This window comes from Pinus tabuliformis, chromosome 4_2, assembly GCF_031772625.1.
Source record: "Pinus tabuliformis cultivar Carrire ecotype Pingquan chromosome 4_2, CPIR1, whole genome shotgun sequence".
Lineage (NCBI taxonomy): Eukaryota > Viridiplantae > Streptophyta > Pinopsida > Pinales > Pinaceae > Pinus > Pinus tabuliformis.
The window spans coordinates 115,113,261-115,137,437 of NC_142304.1; the positions used below are offsets into that span (position 1 = coordinate 115,113,261).

At 41.8% G+C, this 24,177-nt stretch overlaps 1 protein-coding gene across 1 annotated transcript in view; it reads left to right on the plus strand.

Annotated features, from left to right (window-relative positions):
- Positions 1-24,177, plus strand: part of LOC149168523 (aminodeoxychorismate synthase, chloroplastic-like) — a 318,992-nt gene that overhangs the window by 100,424 nt on the left and 194,391 nt on the right. Inside the window, exons 3-4 of the mRNA XM_089428287.1 lie at positions 14,834-14,965; positions 15,289-15,356. Of these exons, the coding sequence (XP_089284413.1) occupies positions 14,834-14,965; positions 15,289-15,356 (200 nt within the window). The remainder of the gene's footprint in view (positions 1-14,833; positions 14,966-15,288; positions 15,357-24,177) is intronic.

Consider the following 24,177-nt stretch of genomic DNA (forward strand, 5'->3'; position numbering starts at 1 on the left):
CTTGCTGGTGTTACTCTCTTGAAATGCTGTGAGATTGTTTAAATTTTCTGCATATTTTATGTTCAGCCATTAATAATAGCTTTTCGTAGAGTATTGTGAGCACAGGTATCTTGTTCACTTGCTGGGGTTTGGGTGCTGTTAGGGTTTCTGAAGTAATGGCAGGTATCTCCATTACTGTTTGAGATCTAGCAGCGTTTTTGCCCTCTTTATTGACGGCTGTTTTGAGCTGTGCAGGAAGCATTTTATGAAGGAATTTTGTGGGCGTTCGGGGAAGTTCTCGGCTGAACCAGCCAACTCCCGCAAGAATTTTTTGTTGAGCCTAGTTGGATTTGATCCTGGGTCTATCATTCAGTTTATTTTTATAATTTGCATGAGAGATTTTCTGAAGATCTTCACAGTGAAAATCTGAGTTTTTTGATCTTTAAAATTTTTCTGTGCTTATTGCTGAATCTGGCTGTTAAGGGGCCAAATCTGTATATTAAATCAGCTGTCCTAGGGTTTTAGGTTAGTTTCTGGCTTATATCATTTCAGGGTTTCTTTTCTTTTTGCAGGTACAGGATTGACTTTTCAGTAGCAAGGGTTTTGCAGAGACAGCGAAAGCGCTCAGATTTTGCTCAGATTTCTCCATCGAAAATAGCGGCCCTAAAGCAGACAATTGACCATATATGCACCACCAGCTGAGGTAAAATCGATTCATCGCTGCAGGTAAGCTCCAATCACTTGCAGTCCGGAACAAGTAAAACGTCTTCATTTTTGTGACCATATAGCACGTTTTGGGCTCAGGTAAATTTAACGCAGCGTCACTTCGATTTAATGTCTGGTTTAAGAATACGGACTGGCAGTTCGAATTTTTTACAGCTTGCGTTTATTTCTTCTCTGCTCTTCATTATCGTGTAAGCAATACGTGGATTAACCTTCGGTCTAGGATTACGTTTCTTCTGTCTGAACAGCGACTCAGATTTCTCCACGCATCTGGTCACGCCTGTGATATCAATGAAAACCGTGTATAGCGTGGTTGCAGAAGCACGAAATCCGTCCCCTTCTGGCCATCGAATTTCTGGTGAAGTTACACAGGTGATTTGCTTGAGAAATATCGCATGCCAGGTGACATTGCTGGAATGGTGATGCGTTGTTTTGGTCAGCGCTTGTTTATCGATTTTCAGTTAACGGCTAGGTCCCCTGCAATATCCGAGCCCAGTCAAGGTATTCGCTGCAAAAATACTCAGGTAAACTTCAATCTGTTTTCAAAACCTCTGTCCGTTGCCGCCATCGACTGTGTGAAAAGCCCGATCATTCGCCTGGTCGCGTCCTTCATTGGTTTCATTTTTCTGTGTATACGATTTTGGTTGTATGCGGGTAGCATAGTTTAGATTTAGGTTTTTTTTGTGATAATATAATTAGATTTTAATTATTTTAGAATTTCGATTTTAGTTTTAAGTTAGGTTTAAAATTTTGGTAGCGTTTCATTTTAATTCGTTGCTCTTTTTTTAAATTTTTATAACATGAAAAATAAAAAAATAAAAATAAATCGAATTCCTTTTTTTTATTTAGTATAGATTTTAATGGTTATGCTCTTATTTAAATTTAGCGTTCATTTTGAATCAGATTTAGGAGTTACCTTTTTATTTTTTTAGAATACGTTTAGTTCTTTTTTAGATTTCATTTATTTATTTTATTAGGGTTTTGATATAGTTTTAATAAAGTGTAAAAAAAAATTTATTTATAATTTTTTTAGTTTTATTTTCATCTCATAAAAAAAACAAAAAATGTCGTACATGGCGTTTTCATTTTTAGGATTTAATTTTTTAGTTTTTTATGTTTTAAAAGTTTTGTTTTAAGTTAGATTTCGATTCTGTTCTATTTAGTTTTTTTAAGTTTAGAGTCTTATAATCTTTAGACTTTTTACAATATATGAAAATAAAAAATTAAAAAAATAGTAAAAAGCTTTTTGTATAGTTAGTGTTTTAAATTTCAGTTTGAATAGATTTTAAGTTTAAAAGTTTTGTAAATTTTAGATTTTTTTAGTTTTCTTTCTTTTAAAATGAATTAAAAAAAAATAAAAAATTGAAAAAAGTTTTAAATTTTTTTTTTTAAATTTTGTGGAAAATTAGTTTTGCCAGTTTCAGTGGTTTTCATGTTATATCTTTCATGCTGAGATCTGAGAATTTTCAAGTCGAGATACGAAATTGATAATCTGGTTAATGATTTGTGATTCTCGTGGTGTTTTAAGGCTTTCATCTTTTCAAAATTTTCAGTTACCGGATATCGTTTTGAGCATTGTGATTTAGCTGATGATAGATGATTGCTGTTCATGGTTCATGTTTCTATATCATTTAACAAGTAATCATTTTTACAACAATCTCTTAAGGCACTGGTCTGCTAAATTAATCAAATCCATCGAGTGTTTTTTATATCGTATCTCGTGTCTCCCAACCAACTGGTTGACAGTTGGTCTTCATCATCTCATAGGGACTACCCCCCTTAGCCGCGGGAGACAGGCTTAAACGGAGGGATCGGGGAATCGGGATCAGGGTGACAGCCCCCGGTCTGAGCGTTGTCGCGTCAATCTGCGCGACAACAGATGGTACAGTGGACCCAACAATTGAGCGTGCGCATTCGCTAGGAGTCTCGACGAACACCAGTAGACAACCAGTTTATGGACAGACTCCTTTGGTTGTCTTGGCCTCACCCTCTAACTGTCTTTTTCTTTCTTGCTCCTTTTCAGGAGATCTAGTGCCCTGATATGGTCGACTTTCCCCACATGATGTAGATGGTTGCACCCCCATGGCATGCTTATCTCTAACGTCTCTGTTGTAAGGGTGAGGATGGGTTTGGTTTGTCACCCTCCTCAACTGGGCCAACCTCTCATCGTCCCAATGAATTCTACCCCATAATTTATGCATACTCGATTTTCCTTGAGCCATGGGTTTGTCTCTGGTTTCATTTGTCACTCTGCACTCATACCCAAAGCTTCCATGATATTCTGGCTAATTTCCCACAGTTGTGCCAAGATCATGCTCTGATACATGTTACAAACTAGGAAAAATAGTGCTATGCAAAGCAAACAATAAAAACAACACCATAAATTTGAAACATTTAGTGCACACACCTAGAAGTTCAGGAATAACCAAGAGGTGAGCCATTTTATTATAATCTGGGAGAAAAGTACAATAATGTGGAAGTGTTGCACCTGGGCTTGCCTCAATGGCAAGCGTGATCAAGCCCAGGTAGTAATATGTCAAACCCAGATGGCACAAATAACTGTTGCAATGATGCCTTGCACTGCCCTTGTTAAACTGTGATGTTTGTTGCAAAGATGCTGTTGGAAACCCCACCTTCGGTGCTCAGAAAATTACGACTCCGGCCTCTCCACCAAATACCCAGTACCCACAAAGGAATTGTCAAAATGTTGACCTCAAAATTTGACCCAAATTCCCCTTAGCTCTTCTAGTTGTTGGCTGAGTTGGGACCCCTATTTGACCCCATAGATTTGCCTAGAAAATTCTATAAAATTAGGAATGTGATCCTGGCCCAAAACCCGGAAAAACCCAGAAAGGGTTTCCCTTGGTTCCAATCTTCAAAAATTGACCCTTCACAGCTTGGCCCAATGAATTCTACCCCATAATTTATGCATACTGGATTTTCCTTGAGCCATGGGTTTCTCTTTGGTTTCACCCGTCACTGTGCACTCATACCCAAGGCTTCCATGATCTTCTGGCTAATTTCCCACAGTTGGGCCAAGATCATGCTCTGATACCACTATAATGTTCCAAATTAGGAAAAATAGTGCTATGCAAAGCAAACAATAAAAACAACACCATAAAATTGAAACATTTAATGCACACCCATAAAAAGTTCAGGAATAGCCAACAGGGGAGCCATTTTATTATAATCTGGGAGAAAAGTACAATAATGTGGAAGTGTTGCACCTGGGCTTGCCTCAATGGCAAGCGTGATCAAGCCCAGGTGGTAATATGTCAAACCCAGATGGCACAAATAACTGTTGCAATGATGCCTTGCGCTGCCCTTGTGAAACTATGCTGTTTGTCGCAAAGATGCTGCTGGAAACCTCGCCTCTGGTGCTCAGAAAATTACGACCTCGACCTCTCCACCAAATACCTAGAATAACCCACGAAGGAATTGGCCAAATGTTGACCTCGAAATTTGATCCAAATTCCCCTTAGCTCTTCTAGTTGTTGACTGAGATGGGACCCCTGTTTGACCCCATAGATTTTCCTAGAAAATTCTATAAAATTAGGAGTGTGATCCTGGCCCAAAACCCAAAAAAACCCAGAAAGGGTTTCCCTTGGTTCCAACCTTCAAAAATTGACTCATCACAGCTTGGCCCTTCTCCAATTTCGAATTTTGTTGCTGTGGCTGATCCTATCAATCTTTGCTCTCCGAACTCCAACAATCCTCCTCAAATGACCCTCCAAATGATCTCCTAGCCTCCCAACTTCAAACTCCCCAGGATGGTGTTGCCCCAAAGAGTCTCACTCTAATGACTGCGCAATCATGGAGGAGATGACGCAGTCCTACGTGTGATGAAATGAGAGTTGCGTGTAGGATGGCCCTCTTGTCTGTAGCTGCCCTCTATACTCTTGAAAATGATGAAGGATTCCCTTGTCTCCCCAACTTCCCGGAGTGCCTCACGCTGTGATTGTGCAATCCCTGCGCTGTTGTTACTCCCTCTGCTGTTGGTACTTGACTTATAGCTGCTGTAACTTGTCTCCCTACTGCTGCTACGAACTAAGATGAAGAAGAACTCCCTTCTAGGGTTGGCACTTGAAGTCCACCGAAGCAAGGGTTGAGACCTCCGCTCCGAGACACTCGTGTGCTAAACAACATAGTAACTCGGCTAAGTAGCTCGAGCAACTAAGATTGAGTTCAATATGTGAAAAGATGATGAAATGAGGAGAGTTTCCTTCCTTATATAGATTTCGTGCAGCACTTTTCCCTCCATCGTGGGTCCCTCACTCAACCATCGATTTCCCCTCCATGCAAATAGAACTAAGGAATGCGTATTCTCCTAGTGTGGGTGCCTCGCACATAGAACTTAACCACACCGAAGTAACTTCTACTAAGTCTAGCTTCCTAATAAAATCGAATGGGCCCCATCACCTCCAAAATTGGCCTCAAAATGTAGAGATTAATCCTGTTCCAAAATAATTTAGGAAGGGACATTACATCTGCCTTAAAATCAAATAATTCCCAGCTAGTTACCATGGTAAAAGAGTGTTGTACATATTTTGAAAACAATTATACTTTGTTTCATATTGTTCTAAGAGGAGTCTTCTCCTAGGTCCTAGAGTTGGATAGAATTGATCTAATTAAATTATTAAGGAGACATCCATCCATTGTACACAAAGAAACCTGAAAACTAAGTATACACTATATATTATAATCTATATATTTGTCTCAAAGATTTCCCAGAGATTTCCTGCTAGCATCATTAAAAGTTGAAAATTGAAAATTCCTGTATCTCAAACCTTTCCTGCTAGTTTTATAATGTGCTATAAGACTACAAATTAATAATATGTAATTAACTAAAAGTCTAAATAGAATATTTGCTACCTAGGGTTTCAAACAGGTGGCATATATATATATATATATATTTTTTTTTTTTTTAAACACTAAAAATCTAATGTTATTTGCTTGGGCTCTGGCATGTGAGGGCTAGCTGGCACAAGATCCATTTCAAAAGCATGGGATTTGTTTCCAGTTTGAAGGAACTGTTTATGTGGTGGATCCTACAAGGATCTGGGTGGATTTGGACCTCTAAGTCACATGACATGAGGACACGAGACACGAAGGATACATAAATATGAATATTCGACACGAGACACAGTGACCCCGGAAACAGGGGACGAGGGACACACACACACACACAAATATATATATATATATATATATATATATAAAAAATATACTGAAATATAGTGCCTGATCCATATAGATATGAATTATGATGATATCTATTTAGTATTTAGTATACATTATTTACTATTTAGTAATTTACTAGTTAGTTTATTACTTTACTACATCAATGATGTTCACAGTTCAATGTTCATTGTTCATGTTATAACTTCTGTAGTTAATTTCAAATAGGTTCGATCATGTTCAAACTTCACATAAGGTAGTTTATAAATTATAAATTTATGTGTTCAAACTTCACTGTTGACCACAACGTTAATTGAGCTTTCCCTTCCTTTAGACCTCGAAGGTGTAGTGAGTAGTAAGCACATGACGGGGAGGCGGGTGTCATGTCCCTTCCCAAAAACATTTGTAACAAGCTTATCTCTACACAATTTTGCCAAGGAAAAGGACCCAAGCAATTTCGACTTAGGGACTTAGGAGAAATTTTGGCCATATTAGTTTGCTAGTGGAAGGTGGGCGCCACCCACGTGGGAATTCAAACTAGGCAATTCAAATGGCTTGGAGGGAATTCGAATAGCTATTGGAGGGGCCCACATGAGGCAAAGGAAGGCCCACGAAGTCATAAGGAGAAGGAGCCTCTCACTTGGTCATTCATTTACTCTTGTATATCGAATTTTTTTTGATTGTTTACTCAAGCTGCTTAGTCGAGTCAACTAGCTGTTTAGCCACGAATCTCTCAAGCGGGAGATTCAACCTTACCTTCGGGGAACTTCGAGTGCCACCCTAGGAAGGCAGTTCCACAACATTTCGAGGAGTATCTACAACACAATCATTCAATTATCTTTAGGGAGTGCGTATTTCTAGGCCAATAGTGAGAACACACAGTGAGGGAAAGAGTTACCTTGGGTCAACCATTATCCGGAGAAGCCAAGGAATCTGAAGGACATCATTGGGCCAACATTCAGGGAGAGTTTTGGGGCAAGAGAAGGTAGCAAACTAGCAGTTCGAATTCTAGGCTTAGAGGACAGCGCAGAGGGCCAGTTCAGTGAATTTGTGGGTATTGAGGGGAGGAGCTACACCCTGCAATCTCTGCTGGGAAGGAAGGAGATTCATAGGAGGGATCATCTTAGTGATTTGAGGCATTTTCCAGGAGGTTTTACAACCTCATTCCAGCAAGTTGAGTTTTGTAGTTGCAGCTGAGGTTGGGTTCCTTGGGGGTTGAATTTCAGAAGTTTGAACCAGGCCAAACCCTTCCTAAGTTTTTCTGGGTTTAGGCCAAGGAGCAAGGAGATGAAATCTCATAATTTTCGAAGCACAAAAAGCAGTGATTATAGCCCTTCAAAGTCAGTAGACAATGTTGTTTTTGGGCAGTGCAGTTTCTGGGTGGCGTAGTTCAGTTTTGGTGCAGCCTTCAGCTCAACATTTGCTCACCTGGGTTTTGTCACGCTTGTCCATTGAGACAAGCCTAGGTGCACCATTCTATTTTGTCATTGTATTTGCCCTTGAAGAATTAATAAAATGGCTCAACAGTTCTCTATTTCCAGTGTTTTCATGGGTGATTGATGTAAATTTCATTTTTCCGATTGCTGGATTGTTTGCACGCTGTGTATATCGCTTAATTTCTTGTTTAGGAACATTACAGTGGTATCAGAGCCTAGGTATTGGCTTAGCTATGGGGATTTTCTCCTATGAGAGAAGGGGACCAACAGAACATCACATATAAGAGGCAGAGGTATTGGAGCAGAGAAAGAGAGTTGGAAATCACTCCAGACACGGAGGACAGCGGCAAAGCAGTGGTAGAGCCCAAGAGCAGGGAGGAGATGGTTTTTGACAACCTCTTGAAGGCTTTGAATGATTTAGCAAAGGGCCAGAAAGAGATGCTAGAGGAGATAAAGATGCAGAACCAGGAGAGAACCACCCCTAGAGGATTCTTATTTGGGGAAACTTCTGGAGCCTCCCAACAATTTGATCACCCTTCAACGACAACACAACCCCCATCAGCTAGTGGGCCAACTCGAGCCACACTGCCCTCTTTCGTGCCCATGGCACAGATCGAACCAGCAGGGGTTGAAGACCCCTCACAGATGGGAGAACACTTTAGAGAGTGGCAATCTATGGGTGCAGACTTCAGGGAAGGACTCTCTTTCAGAGCTTTTTGCAAGCTCAAGCAGAATGAGAAGAGTAAGAGCTATGGAGGACAGGGCACACAGAGCTATGAGTTGCAGAGGACCATAGAGAGGATGTACTTCCCTACATTCGATGGCACTGCCAAGTGCACTGCTCGGGCTTGGGTTGAGAAGATGGATACATATTTCTAGCTTAACTGGATGACAGAGCTGGAAGCCATCAAGATGGCCACGTTGCACATGGAAGGGGAAGCCCATGACTGTTGGTTTCATAGTTTGGCCACCCTGGGGCATGCCAATGTGGCTTCATATGAGGATTTCACTAGGGGGGTGCTGGAACACTTTGACCAGAGGGATCCGTAGGCCCATTTCAGGGAGCTAACCCATCTGCACCAGATAGGCAACCCAGAGCAGTACATTTCGGAGTTTTTGCGAGTTTCAGTGATGATCTCGGAGCTATCAGATGCTCGGAGGGTATATACCTTCATAGAGGGCTTACTCGAGCCCTTGTGTGGACTGGTGAAGTCATGCAGACCCTCCACGCTGCAAGAGGTAGTTATGTGCACCAGAGATCTACAGGGGGCCATCCCTAAGACCAGAGCACCTTTTCTTGCACAAACCCCTTTTCCCCAGAAGGGGCATGACACTAGACCCCCACCTCAGAGAACCACCCAGGGATGGGGGCAGCTGGATGATGAGACACAAAAGGACCTCAGGAGGAGGAAGTTGTGCTTCACTTGCCAGGAGCCTTGGGCACCAGGCCATCGGTGCACTGCTGGCAAAGCACATTATATTGAGGTCTTTTTAGACAGTGACCAGGAGGATGAGATGGAGCAGGAGTCTGGTATGGGGGATGGTGAGAGTCCGGTAGATAGGGGACCACCACCTCCACAGGGAGGGGCATTCTTTGCCCCATTCGAGGGAGTCGTTGCTTCTTTATGCGAGGTCCCCAAATTAGTGGCATTGAGGATCAAAGGCACTATACAGGGACAACGGGTGTCGGTCTTAGTTGATAGTGGGGCTACCCACAACTTCATAGATGCCCAGTTGGTTCAGAGGAGGGGCCTCACCATGATTGAGTTTGAGGGCTTTTCAGTCCTGGTACTAGGTGACCGTACCATGCAGTGCACTCGGTATGTGCCTGCTTTGACAGTAGTTATGGGGAACTACTTTATGAAAGACCATTTCTTTGTGGTCGATGTGCTAGACACCAATGTGGTGATGGGTGTCCAGTGGTTGTATTCCCTTGGGCGGGTCACTACTGATTGGAAGAAACTGGAGATGGAGTTCACTGGGCCAGATGGCAAGTCAGTGGTCCTTAGAGGCATGCATCCATATCCACCCTAGACAGTCTCAGCACATAGGATGGAGGCAGATCTGTGACATGGGGACAAAGCATGGGCAATGGAGTTGAGGGCTTCAGAGGTTTGGGGATAGGTCCAACCATCACCTCTAGACATACAGATCTTATTGGATAGGTATGTAGTGGTGTTTGGGGATATTCCATCAGCGCAGCTGCCAGACAGGGGATTCAAGCACACCATTGAGCTGGAGTCGGGTGTGCAGGCGATGATCACTACCCCTTATAGGCATCCTAAGGCCTATAAGCATGATATTGAGAGGGCCATCAAAGAGCTATTGGCATTGGGCCATATCAAGGCCAAGTTCCAGTCCTTTCGCTTCTTCAGTAATGTTGGTGAAGAAGAAGGATTGAACCTTGCGCATGTGCATTGACTACTGGGCCCTCAACCGGAAGACACTGAAGAACAGGTACCCCGTCCCCCACATAGATTAGTTGATGGATGAGATTAGAGGAGCCAAGTACTTCTCTAAGATAGATCTACGTTCGGGGTATCACCAGATCAAGGTGAGGGATCAGGACATCCCCAAGACTACTTTTCGGTGCCATTATGGGCACTTCGAGTCCCTGGTCATGCCATTTGGGTTGACCACGCCTCGACTACTTTTCGGTTGTGTATGAACCATGTGTTCCGGAGGCAGTTGAGGAGATTTGTGCTGGTTTTCTTCGAAGATATCTTGATTTGCAGCAGGACTTGGGAGGAGCATCTCCAACACTTGGAGGAGGTGCTGCGAATTTTGGAGGAGCAGCAATTTTATGCCAAACTGTCCAAGTATGAGGTTGGCCTTACAAAGATGCTCTACTTAGGGCATATCATTGGTGCAGATGGGGTGAAGGTCCATGAGGATAAGATACGATCTATTCGTGATTGGACAGTACCCAAAGATGTGACAACGTTGAGGGGCTTCTTGGGCATCTACACTTATTACCAGAAGTTTGTCAAGGGGTTTTCGCAGTTGGCAACACCCTTGACAGATTTTACCAAGAGAGGGGCTTTCGCATGGACTGATGGGGCATAGGCAGCTTTTGATCGCCTCATGGAGGTGATGAGCATTGAGCAGCTGTCTAGTTTTAGCACTTCCAGACTTTTCCCAGCCCTTCACCGTGGAGTGTGATGCATTTAGGGAGGGAGTTGGAGCAGTACTATCACAGGATGGGCACCCCATTGCTTTTGAGTTTTTGAAGCTCTTACCCCATGAGCGGTCATATTCTATATATGACAAAGAGATGCTGGCCATCATGCATGCATTGGCCAAGTTCCAACAATATTTGGTGGGTAACAGGTTTCGGGTGAAGATTGATCACAACAGTCTTCGTCACTTCATTGGGCAGTAGGGCCTCAACGACGGACAACATAGATGGGTAAGCAAGGTGTAGGCGTATGACTTCGACATAGAGTATTTGTGGGGAAAGCGCAATGTGGTGGCTGATGCTCTATCATGGAGACCCACAAGCCTGTCACTCATGAGCATCTGCCATGATTGGAAGGCCCAGTTTTTGGTGGAGTATTCCAAGGACAGGAGGGCATGCGAGATTTTGGAGGGTACCCACGCAAATGAGCGCTATCGGGTGATGGACGAGGTTATCTACTACAAGGGGCACATATTTTTGGTGCCCAACTTGCAGTTGAGGGAGAGAGTGCTCCAGGCAGCACATGACTCGCCATTGTCAGGGCATCAGGGGGTTTCGGAAAACATACATGGCAGTCAGGGAGCGATTCACATGGAAGGGCCTCAAGGGGGACGTGCTGAAGCATGTACAGGAGTGTGAGGCATGTTTGGGGAACAAGAGGGAGTTGATTCACCCTGTAGGATTGTTACAGCCGCTTCCCATCCCTGACGGGAAATGGGAAAGTATCTTCATGGATTTCATCACGGGGCTCTCGATAGTGCAGGGCAAGGACTAGATTTATGTAGTGGTCGACCAGTTGACCAAATATGTCCACTTTTTCGCCATCCCTACCAGATATTCGACTGCATAGGCTGTAGAGATGTTCTTTAGGGAGATTTTCCGGTTACACGGGGTTTCTATGAACATCGTGAGTGACAGAGATAACAGGTTCATGGGAGGCTTCTGGCAGGAGCTTTTCAGGTTGGTTGGTACCGAGCTCTCTCCCAGCACGAGCTACCACCTTAGACAGATGGTCAGACAGAGCGAGTTAATCAGTGGCTAGATGGGTAACTACGTGACTAGGCAACGGAGGGCTTGGATCTGGTGGCTGCATTTGGGCAAATATTGCTACAACACCACCCACCACATGTCCATCGGTATGACTCCTTTCCATGCCTTGTATGGTTATGATGCATTATCTTTTGCTGATGTTGTTTTTGGAGACAGTCGGGCCCCAAAGGCCAAAGGTTGGATCCAAGAGAGCCAAGACATCCTCAAGGCTCTCAAGGATAACTTAGTGACAGCACAGAACCAACAGAAGGTGTACGCAGATCGACACCGGACCAAGAGACATTTCGAGGAGGGGGATTTGGTGTGCCTTCGGTTACAGTCATATAGGCAGTCCACATTGAAGCAAAAGGCGGTCGAGAAGCTACAACCCCGCTTTTATGGGCCATACAGAGTGATTAGGCGAGTAGGGGAGGTGGCCTACGAGCTGCAGCTGCCTCTAGGGAGTAGGATTCATAATATATTCCATGTCTCATGCCTTAAAAAGGTGTTGGGGCAACAAGTGACAGCAGCAGTAGAGTTACCCCCATTGGATGATGAGGGCCACTTGGTCTTGGAGCCTGAGGCCATTTTGGAGAGGAGGTTGAGGAAGCTGAGGAGCAAGACCATTAGGGAGTTCTTGGTACGCTGGAAGAACTTGCCAGATGAGGATGCCACCTTGGAGGGTGAGCACATTTTGGAGCACCCAGCTTTGAAGTTGCTTGAGGGCAAGCAACATTTGGGAGGGGAGGACTGTCATGTCACTTCCCAAAAAAATTTGTAACATGCTTATCTCTACACAATTTTGCCAAGGAAAAGGACCCAAGCAATTTCGACTTAGGGACTTAGGAGAAATTTCGGCCAGATTAGTTTGCTAGTGGAAGGTGGGCGCCACCCACGTGGGAATTCGAACTAGGCAATTCGAATGGCCTAGAGGGAATTCAAGTAGCTTTTGGAGGAGCCCACATGAGGCAAAGGAAGGCCCACAAAGTCATAAGGAGAAGGAGCCTTTCACTTGGTCATTCGTTCACTCTTGTATATCGAATTTTACTTGACTGTTTGCTCGAACTGCTTAGCCGAGTCAATTGGTTGTTCAGCCACGAATCTCTCAAGTGGGAAATTCAACCTTACCTTTGGAGGACTTCGAGTGCCACCCTAGGAAGGCAGTTCCACAACATTTCGAAGAGTTCTGGGGAGTATCTACAACACAGTCATTCAACTATCTTCAGGGAGTGCGTATTTCTGGGCCAGCAGTGAGAACATGTAGTGAGGGAAAGAGTTATCTTGGGCCAACCATTAGCCGGAGAAGCCAAGGAATATGAAGGACATCATTGGGCAAGCATTCAGGGAGAGTTTTGGGGCAAGAGAAGGCAACAAACCAGTAGTTCGAATCCAGGCTTAGAGGACAGTGTAGAGGCCAGTTCAGTCAATTCGTGGGTCTTGAGGGGAGGAGTTACAACCCGTAGTCTCAGCTGGGAAGGAAGGAGATTCATAGGAGGGATCATCTCAATGATTTGGGGCATTTTCCAGGAGGTTTTACAGCCTCATTCGAGCAGGCCGAGTTTTGTAGTTGCAGCTGAGGTTGGGCTCCTTGGGGGTTGAATTTCAGAAGTCTGAACCAGACCAAACCCTTCCTGGGTTTAGGCCAAGGCGTAAGGAGCCGAAATCTCATAATTTTCTGAGCACAGGCAGCAGTGATTCTAGCCCTTCGAAGTCAGCAGACAGTGCAGTTTTTGGGCAGCGCAGTTCAGTTTTGGTGTAACGGTTGGGGCAGCCTTCAACTCAGCATTTGCTCACCTGGGTTTTGTCACGCTTGTCGATTGAGACAAGCCCATGTGCACCATTCTATTTTGTCATTGTATTTGCCCTTGAAGAATTAATAAAATGGCCCAACAATTCTCTATTTCCAGCGTTTTCATGGGTGCGTGATGTAATTTTCGTTTTTCTGATTGCTGGATTGTTTGCTTGCTGTGTATATCACTTAATTTCCTGTTTAGGAACATTACAGTGGGATTTTTATTTCAACACACGATCTATACATGGTCACTGGTGTATAATAAAGTTAAGTTCCATACACTATAACACAACTTACAGGAAATTTAAGTGCTCCAAATTCTCTGCAAAGCACACAAACGCTCGTCTCCTGCATCTCCAGGTCCAGGTCGATGTGAAGTTGTGAATTGTTCTCCCAATGTGAAATTGTGAGTATTTCTCTCGAATATGATGAAATTCCTCACACTGCACAACAAATTTGATTTCGGCAGCGAGCAAACCCAACTTCGACGATGAACAATGACAAAAACAACCCAAAAATAAACCATGTTGCAGGTTTTAAATGTCACTTTTCATGGGACACGTGTCCTAAAAGCCAAAATCGTTAGGGCACATTTTTGCCACGTCCAAAACACGTGTCTCAATTAGAGGACACGAAGAAAAACGTTTTCGACACGTTTTAGGGCATGTTTCGTTTCTGACACATAAAATATGGAACACGAGACCTTGAGGGACGTGCCCTGTGACTTAGCCGGACCTTAAACGCAGATCCGTAGATCCAACATCTAGAACCCATGGATCCGGTAACATAAGGAGGAATTGATGAGACACAGTCTAAATGAACATGTATTATAGTTCTACTTTTCTATTTTGTACTTATATTTTTTGGGTGACACTGTCTAAATTGATCACTCACCCACTCTATTGTATTTTATTGGAGGCATGGTCAAACTTTATCTCTCCCATACTCTCTCTCTATATTTCTAATATAAATGAGTGTACAAATATGTGTACTGTTCTCAAAAATATTCTGTCATAGTTGCATACTGAGTTTCTGTTGCGAGAGTATCTTTCCTCTATTGCTGGTCTATTGCCCATATCATGCAAATTTCCTGCTTATAAGGCATCAACAATAAATACTGACTGTGTTTGCAGTTTGTTTGACTCGGTGTTTATTATAACAGAAGCTTTAAATTGATCCGTTTAGAAACAGTTACAGCAATAATCTTAACCTTGCTATATTTATCTTCCCTTGGGAGGTGGCCTCATGTCTTATTGGTTACTGCCAACTTTTCCTTTGTTTGTCTCCTCTCTAGATGGTCTAGGAATGCAAAGTTGCAAACCCTGAAGAGGGAAAGCTTTGAAATGTTGTTATCCTATATTTAATTGGTACAAGTGCGCCCCCCACATGTGCAGCCATGTTATTTGTGTCGTGTTTGTTTGTCTTTCACATTGAGTGATTTGTACAGAAGTTTATGTAACATGTTTAAGAGATTCTTTATATGCACACTAACACAGCCATTCATATATGTTGTTTCAGTGGCTCCGATTGTTGTGAAGAATGATGAGTTAACATGGGAGTATCTTCACCATATTTTGTATGAGGAACATGCTTTTGATAACATTGTCATCTCACCGGGCCCAGGTTCACCAACATGTGCTGCAGACATAGGTACTTGTATTGACTTTTTGGGCATGGATTTATGGAGAATTGTTCATATTGTCTATTTTTTTATAGTACTGTTTGGCTTTAGTTTTACATGCATCTGTCCCAAGAAATGAAACTGTAAGGCCTGGTGCTTTTCTATTTCTTCGCAGGCAACCTTTGTTTTCTTGGATTTAGGAGGCGAATGAAATCTTATTTGAAGCCCATGTTGCTCTTATTGCATTGATGCATTTGCAAGATATATAATTTGTTAATTGTGTTAATCTTTCCTAGCTTAATTGTGTTATGACTTTCAATTTCTGATGGGAGAAGTGAACATTTTTGGACAGGAATTTGTATGAGGATGTTGTATGAATGCAAGGACATTCCCATCTTGGGGATTTGTCTGGGTCATCAGGTTCTTATTCTCCATGCTTACTACTATTCAGTTTTTTGTGTTGATGCCCATGTTCTTTTCAGCTATGAATTAATTTTGACTGGCCAAAATCAAGTAAATATACTACTTGAGGAAGTTGCAAAAGTTAGGTTACCATAAGTATATAGAAAACTGAAGGTGCAGAGTTTTGGTATGCTCTTTTCACACTTTCAAAGAGCGTGTTTTCCATGCTTTTCACGGAGAGAGCTGTTCCAACAAAGATCCAACTCTGCATACTGCAGGATTGAAACTCTAATGCCTTTTCTGTGTCTGTGCTCCATATGCCTCATACAGAAGGAAAGAGAAAAGAAGGAATTTATCCACAAACCATCAGAAATGGTCAAGGGGACTGCCAAGTAATGATTATTAACATGTGGAAGTGCTTAAATACTTCATCAAGTATATTCAAAAAGTAATTGTCTGATATACTTTTTAAGCCTGGTGTTTTCAAAAGTGGGAGCAGGGAGTGACAATTTTCAGAAGCTTCCTGGTTGGGAGCAATTTTGGGAGCGTTTTTTATATAATATATATTTTTATATATTTTGATATATATATTTCAACAAAAAGCATGTAGAAAGATGAATTAGTTATAAAAAGCATAAAAACATGGATTAAACCATATAACATCAAATATCTAGTAGTTACAATCTTCATCAATAATAGGTCCACAAGATACAACATCTTGATTCTCATCATGTTGGGTGTGGAGCTTGATTATCTTCAGAAGTTTTTTTTCGGCCGCATTTGGATCCTAGTACTTGACAGGGGGGTGTGGGGGCGCTTGCCCCCCCACTAACCTTTGAGCCCCCTTTGGAGAGGGTTCGGGGGCAGCACCCCCAAAAATAAATTTTTGAGAAAATTGTCTTGTAAAATATTGTAATTTTGTAGTCAATTTGGGCTGTTCATTAGTGTTGAAATTCATATAGATGATTGAATTTTTTATCATGGTAATTACTTATGACTAATATGCATTCTTTTTTTATTGTTTACTTATTTATGTCATCAAGAAATTACACATTAGCAAAATATAGAGAACATAATGCACAAGAGACACTAGAAATTAGGCTCCAAGCCAGGGAAAAACCCCACAAGGGGGAAAACCCATAAGAATCCTTCTTTTATAGAATCAGACCAAAATGAGATATCCAAGACCAAGACCTAGACCAAAACTGCCACCGAAACTCCAAGTCCAGCCCTCCTCCAAGTCACCTCGAAAGTCAAAAGTCAACATAGGTCAAACTGGTCAGCTTCCTGAAATTTCGGCCCCTGAAATTTTGGGCCTTCTGAAATCTCGTTCCGGAAATTTGAGGCCTTCTTGAAATTTTGGGTCTACAACTAGATCAGAGCTTCGATATTTCCTCACAGAAATTCTTCCTCAAGTGTGAGTTCTTCCTTCCCTTCTTCTTCGTCCTTTTTCTCCACCAGTTAGGTGTAAAAGATATCTACGATGATGATGATTGAGTGTTCTCCAATGTGATCGAACTGTCCTCTATATATATCTGTCCAGGAGGTCGAACAGGTGGCTCTTGGAGGCCCAGGCCGACTTGTTCCCAAGGAAGGCCAACTTGACAATTTTGGTGGACTTCGACCCAATTTAGAATTCTTTTTCTTTTCTTTACAAAAGCCCAAATGGAACTTGACTCATACATTTCTTTTGACTCAAAATTTTTTTTTTTTGACTCTATAAGCATGAATACCAAGCTTTGACCAAAATAAAATAATAATAATGAATATAATAAATATGATAAAAGATAACATTTTATTACATTATGAAGACCAATATTAGTGACATTTTTCAACAAGTGAAAGATCTAATGGTAGAAGTTATGTTAATTTAAGTTTTATTTTCCCAAGAAGGAAACCCTTGCTTTGTATGAGGGAATTGTATTGCCGCTGGGTATTATTCCATATTTATCCCTATTTTTTGCTAGCACTTGATCACAAGTTTTGACTCATATAGTCTAGTTTTCATCACATGGCATAATCTTGTAGAGATGTTTTCTTACACAAATATATGAACTAGTGTAGGTTGTAGGGTATTATTCCATATCAATTTGGGCTGTTCATTAGTGTTGAAATTCATATAGATGATTGAATTTCTTATCATGGTAATTACTTATGACTAATATGCATTCTTTTTTTATTGTTTACTTATTTATGTCATCAAGAAATTACACATTAGCAAAATATAGAGAACATAATGCACAAGAGACACTAGAAATTAGGCTCCAAGCCAAGGAAAAACCCCACAAGGGGGAAAACCCATAAGAATCCTTCTTTTATAGAATCAGACCAAAATGAGATATCCAAGACCAAGACCTAGACCAAAACTGCCACCGAAACTCCAAGTCCAGCCCTCCTCCAAGTCACCTCGAAAGTCAAAAGTCAACATAGGTCAAACTGGTCAGCTTCCTGAAATTTCGGCCCCTGAAATTTTGGGCCTTCTGAAATCTCGCTCCGGAAATTTGAGGCCTTCTTGAAATTTTGGGTCTACAACTAGATCAGAGCTTCGATATTTCCTCACAGAAATTCTTCCTCAAGTGTGAGTTCTTCCTTCCCTTCTTCTTCGTCCTTTTTCTCCACCAGTTAGGTGTAAAAGATATCTACGATGATGATGATTGAGTGTTCTCCAATGTGATCGAACTGTCCTCTATATATATCTGTCCAGGAGGTCGAACAGGTGGCTCTTGGAGGCCCAGGCCGACTTGTTCCCAAGGAAGGCCAACTTGACAATTTTGGTGGACTTCGACCCAATTTAGAATTCTTTTTCTTTTCTTTACAAAAGCCCAAATGGAACTTGACTCATACATTTCTTTTGACTCAAAATATTTTTTTTTTGACTCTATAAGCATGAATACCAAGCTTTGACCAAAATAAAATAATAATAATGAATATAATAAATATGATAAAAGATAACATTTAATTACATTATGAAGACCAATATTAGTGACATTTTTCAACAAGTGAAAGATCTAATGGTAGAAGTTATGTTAATTTAAGTTTTATTTTCCCAAGAAGGAAACCCTTGCTTTGTATGAGGGAATTGTATTGCAGCTGGGTATTATTCCATATTTATCCCTATTTTTTGCTAGCACTTGATCACAAGTTTTGACTCATATAGTCTAGTTTTCATCACATGGCATAATCTTGTAGAGATGTTTTCTTACACAAATATATGAACTAGTGTAGGTTGTTTTACAATGGGAGCATGCAAAATTTGTTGTTCCAACCCTTTTCCTTCTGACTAGCTTTGTCACATACTTTTACAATGGTGTTGAACAATAGAGCAAATGTTTTTTGCAAAGAAAATAAAAGAGATCTAATAGGGAGCAAATTTTTTTAAAATTTTAAAATTTTAAAATTTTATTTATTTATTATTATTTTTATTCTTGGGAGCATGCTGTTGAAAATCGATCTCAAACAGGGGCGATTTGGGAGCATGCTCCCTGGGTCGCTCCTTGAGCGCTTCCGTTTGGAGCGTGCTTTGGGAGTGGGTGTGAGGGGGGGTGCTCTCTCGCAACCCTGATTCAAAGATTGGTTAAACAATGAACAATTGTGCCAACAATGCATCTTTCACAAATACTATCATCTACTATAGTCAATTGTATATAACATTTAATGCCTTGGCGAGCATGCCAAATTCATCTTCCTCAAAGTAGTAAATCAACATATAGTTAAATGGCTATATTCATTCCTACAACATGAAGGACATGGAAATACAAGTGTCTGACACATGACACAAAGGGCACACTTTTATTTATTTATATATATATATATATATATATAACAAATTAGTGAATTACACATACAAAAATGAAATATAGATATAACGTTCAAATAATTTTTGTTAGAATTTAGAAACTAAAGCACATTTACATGATGATGATATAAGTTCAATCATACAACTAGTTACTACTTAACACTACATCAATGCTAATCAAATGACAAAACACTCAAGAAATTATAACACAAGCGCAACTTTCTCATTAATTCATGAAAATCAAAATGTATTACATAGTTATTGAGTCACTGCTACTATAGGTGGGAATGTCAATGGAAAATGCAAAATAGGGTAGATGATAGAACCATAGATGGAATAATTTCATAGATCATGACTGTCGGTAGTCCTCCTCCATGTCATAATCATCAAAATCAACATCACTGTCACTTCTCTCTCCTCCATCCTCCTTTATATATAATCCAATCGATGCATCTACTGGTGTGAAGGATGACCCCTCAAGAGGATCACCATCATCAAAAGTGACTGGCTCTAACACTAGTTCATTAAGATCCAAGTTGGCTAATGCCAACTCAACGTTTCCGTCCAAACCCATACCATTAGCAAACAGATCCCCCATCTCTGTCTTTCTCTTCAACCACTCCTCCTTTTGCCTATAAATAAGACAGAGGTTGGTATGAAATACATTGTTGTGTTTGCCTTGGATTGGTCAAGCCCACTCTTCTTCGATTTGTACAAATACCCATATGTTCTATGATTCCTCTTGCAATAAGAGGATGAAGTGACCTAAGTGAGGAGCCTCAACTAATTGTTGTAGAAGAGGGCATGTTGCTCCATTAGTTTCCCACCAAGCATAGGGTTTCTTACTACTCGTCTCTTAGTGAATTATAGCCTTCAAATCTCCTAGTGCTAGTGGAAAACTCTACGAAGACCCCCTTCGACCACATCAAGGGATGCTTTAACTTGATATATGTTGGAATTTTGGGTAGCTCGGAAGGTATTTTCAAGAAGGATGCCCACCCAAAAGTGGTTGGTTGGGAATTTTACCGAAAAGTAGGGTTTTGGACCTAAAAGAAATAATTATTTAGTTTAAAGGGTCAAGAGGCTAGAACCCTAAGTCTAGAAGTTTCCTAAGTGACCCAAGGAAAATGATAAATAGAGGAGGCCTAAGGTGAGGTCTCACACATTGTGTGCAAGAGAGTTGTAAGCTCTCTTGTGCTAAGAGTGCCTTAGGAGGGCTGAGTTTTGGTAATGCAGGCCGAGTACCATTGAGAGAAGACAAGATCTGTTGTTTTGAGGAGGCCGAGTTAAAAATTAGCAAGAGGACCGAAATCTTGAGGGGCTGGAGATCAAACCGAGTAGGGTTTGGGCTTGATCTAGGCCAAGGAACAAGATCCATCCAAGTTGCTAAAGGAGGCCGAGTGTAAACAAGGATCTGTGGAGGGTCGAGGGCAAAGGGTTTCCATGAATAACACACATAACAACTCATATTTTGTGATGCAACTCAATTTGGGGAGGGCTGTTAATCTTCAAGGGTAGCCACAAATAAAAGAAGAGGAATTTATGGTTTGTTTATGTTGTGAAATTGTGCCCTAGGAGGATGTGTATCTGTGGAGGTTAGATATAGATTAAAGAAAGTTTTGTTCACTGTTTTAAGGAAATTGGGCCTCAGTTTTGTGCTAAACAGTCCCTTGTATAGGCCGTAGGCTATCTATACCAAGCCGCAAACAGAGAAGAACAGGATGAGAGGCCTCATACCCTACGAAGAATAGGCCGAGGTACCTCAAGGCCTGTGCAAGGCCAACAAAGAGGGATAAATTGGTTGCTAAAGAAAAGAAGGGTTGTTGAGTTTGAGGTTTGAAGTTTGTTCAGAAAAGGGATTTGGATAGCAAAGAAAAGGGCTAGATGTATAGTGATCTAAAGGGAAAATCTACTGTGAGATGTTGAGCGTATTTCTTGAAGTCTATTCACAAAAGCAATTGTAAAGAGTGTATTTGAAGGGCTAATATGCAATATGCTTAATGGAAAAGGCCACTGTGAGTAGGTGATGTTTTAAAGGCTGAGTATGCAGTGTATTTGATGGATCAAATACCTTTTGAGCAACTAGTGGACAAAGGATTATAAGGAGGTATTTCTTTGTGGTCAAAGGAGGCAAAGGACCTACCAGGTGTCAAGGAAAATGTGGGTTGAAAGGGTTGAAGGAGAAGGGCTTCTCCAACAAGTAAGTTATGTTTTGTTCTTGTCTTCTTATTGGGCAGATTATAGATCTGAAGGAGCAGATCACAAGCCCTAATTTGTATACAGGTTGTACTAGTGATCAAGGGCCATGATCCTTGGTACGGGAGCCCCATGATTCTTTTATTGATGGATTAATAAAATAATCAAGCTTTGGGCTCAAATCACTATGTACTTAATTGATTTCACTGTTGAAGATTTCCGTTGTGAAAAGTGTTGGTAAGTTGGGGGCTTCTAGTGTGTCTGTGTGTGTGATTAACCTCAGACCAGATATAGGGCCTAAGGAAGAATTCAACATGGTACCAGAGCTACTTTGAAGGCATGTGGATTAGAGTGTGTGCAGGAAAAAGAGTGTTCCAGTGAAGGTTGTGTAGGTTCAAAGAGAGTCTAGCTTCAAAGGGAGACTGCAAAGGATTGTCAGCCGCCCTATGGAAGTTTGAATCTTTAGGATCTAACGAGATAGAAGAGTTTTCATTCCATGCAAAGTTAGTCGCAAACCATGAGAGAACATTCATTATGGTGCAAGGAAAGTCGTAAATCCTGTGAGGACAGTCATGGATCACACTAGAAAAGTCATGCTGCATGCGAGGGTAGTCATGCACCATGCAAGACAATGCTAGGCCTAGTAAAAATAAGTCGTGGCACAGATGAGGACAGATATGGCCATGCAAGGAAAGTCAAGACTCATGCGAGGACGGTCATGGGTATGCAAGGAAAGTCATGGAGCTGGAAGTGTGAAGGAAATACCTTCATTACTAAGAGGGAGTGTTGGAATTTTGGGTAGCTCAGAAGGTTATTCCAAGAAGGATACCCACACAAAAGTGGTTGGTTGGGAAATTTACCCAAAAGTAGGTTTTGGACCCAAAGTGTGGGTTTAGGACCTATTACCCACTACCTATGGGTAGTATGCATAGGACAAATTTTTTCTCCTAGATGGTCCTCAGCCGACAAATAGCAACCCCTTGCAACCACTAGATAGCTCGATGTGCTATTATGTCCGCCACCTGAGCCATCCATGTGGTCCCTCGCCCATCTATTATGATCGTATGTTTGAAGGTGGGCCTCCTGACTCCAAAGGTATGGCTTTTCATTGGTATAGTTGAGTAATTTTCCTTACTTTTCATGGACACTTTTGGTCATGAATTGGTGGGGGATTCGATGGAAAGAGTGGGATAGGTCTGTACTCTTGTCTCCGCGAGATTTGGTGGCTACCCTTGTATCCTAGTCTCGCGAGATCTCCTTCACTAGCCATTGGCTTTAGGGTTGACGCTACATGGGAAACCCCGACTTTGGTTGCGTGGTCCTGCTTCTCGACACCATGTACATCACTCCTTTCTGCTCATTCTAGCCTTATTCATCATTTTTCCCATCCGGGTCCACGTGTTCCACTGGGTCCACATAGGGTTAGCCTCCCCCTCCCCTTGTCCACACCTTGGGTCGGGCCTGGAACGATGCCTTGGATGTTGATGCAGCTAAAAGAAAAGAAAATGCATAATTTGGCCACTCTCAACAGGAAATGTATCACAAAATGCAAAAGATGGCCCAGACATACAAATTTAGCACGTGGGAAAAAGCCAAACATGATCTCTACCCCTTATTTATGGCCATCACCCTGGTTCTTATGAACCCTAGATGAGCCCCCTTGACATTAAGGGACCCATGATTGTTCCAACCCTTGGTGGGCAATGGAATGCCCTACCTCAAAAGGCAGTACCTACTGCTGCATCATACACATCATATTCTCATCCCTTGGAGCCCTGAGCAGTTATGAAGAAAAATCAATCAAAGGAAAAAGGCATATGAAGAAGGGTGGAAAAACAAAGGCTGGGGTAACTCGTGTACCACGATTTCCTCCCTCCTACATTCATATGCCCATGTATGGCTTCCCTTATTATAGCTACCCTTGTGTGATGGCATGTGGCTTGGAACATCCCCCTAATCCCCACTCTGTTCCATCACTATATCATTTTTCACCTACCACTTGATGGATGTGCCATGGACATGTCATCCCCTTTAAAGGTTGAAACCACCTAACATGGTCGTCGATTAACCCCCTTATTGAGCTCAGACACACTTGTAAATGCCAAAGCCCACTATGGAAGGGCATGCCACCATGAAGTGCCCCATTAATTCCATGAATTGTAAGCTCTTTTACTTGATTATTTTAATGATTTGTTGTATTGGAAGGCAAGGGAACACATTGCATCTTATGCAGGATTGCAGATGGGTCTTCATTTGGGGCTTGGTCTCCCTATACGGGGTCCTAGCCCTCCAGAGGGCCACATTGGGACTTGCAGGGTGAGCGTTGAGAGCCATGGGCCTCCACCATAGCAGAGATTACTTCATGGATCCCCAACGCTGCTCATTGATTGCTCATGTTCCACCTTTTGGATGAGAATGATGCACCTGGTTCACCATGCCTAGCAGGTTCCACACTTGCATCATACACTTGGTAGATGTTCTAGGGTCCTGATGAGGATGTGTGTGATATTCCCACTTAGCAATATTGCTAAGGGAAATATCAATTTTTCTCAATTTTTTCTTATTTCATACTTGCATTTAGGAAAAGTGGGTTTGGGGGTCCCACTTGAATTTTGGAGTTAAGAAGAGGTCCAAACATTAGGAGAAGGGGAGAAATTCGAATTGCTAGTGGTAAGTGGGGGCAACTCACGGAGAAATACGACCCCATAGGAAGTACACACTCGTTGGAGGGAAATTGGTGGGGAAGAGTCGATGGTTGGGCCCACATGGGCAATTGTGAGGCACTTTGACAAAAGAGGAGGAGGCAATCACGTTTGGGCTTCTTGATCATTTGAGTTTTCTCTTAGA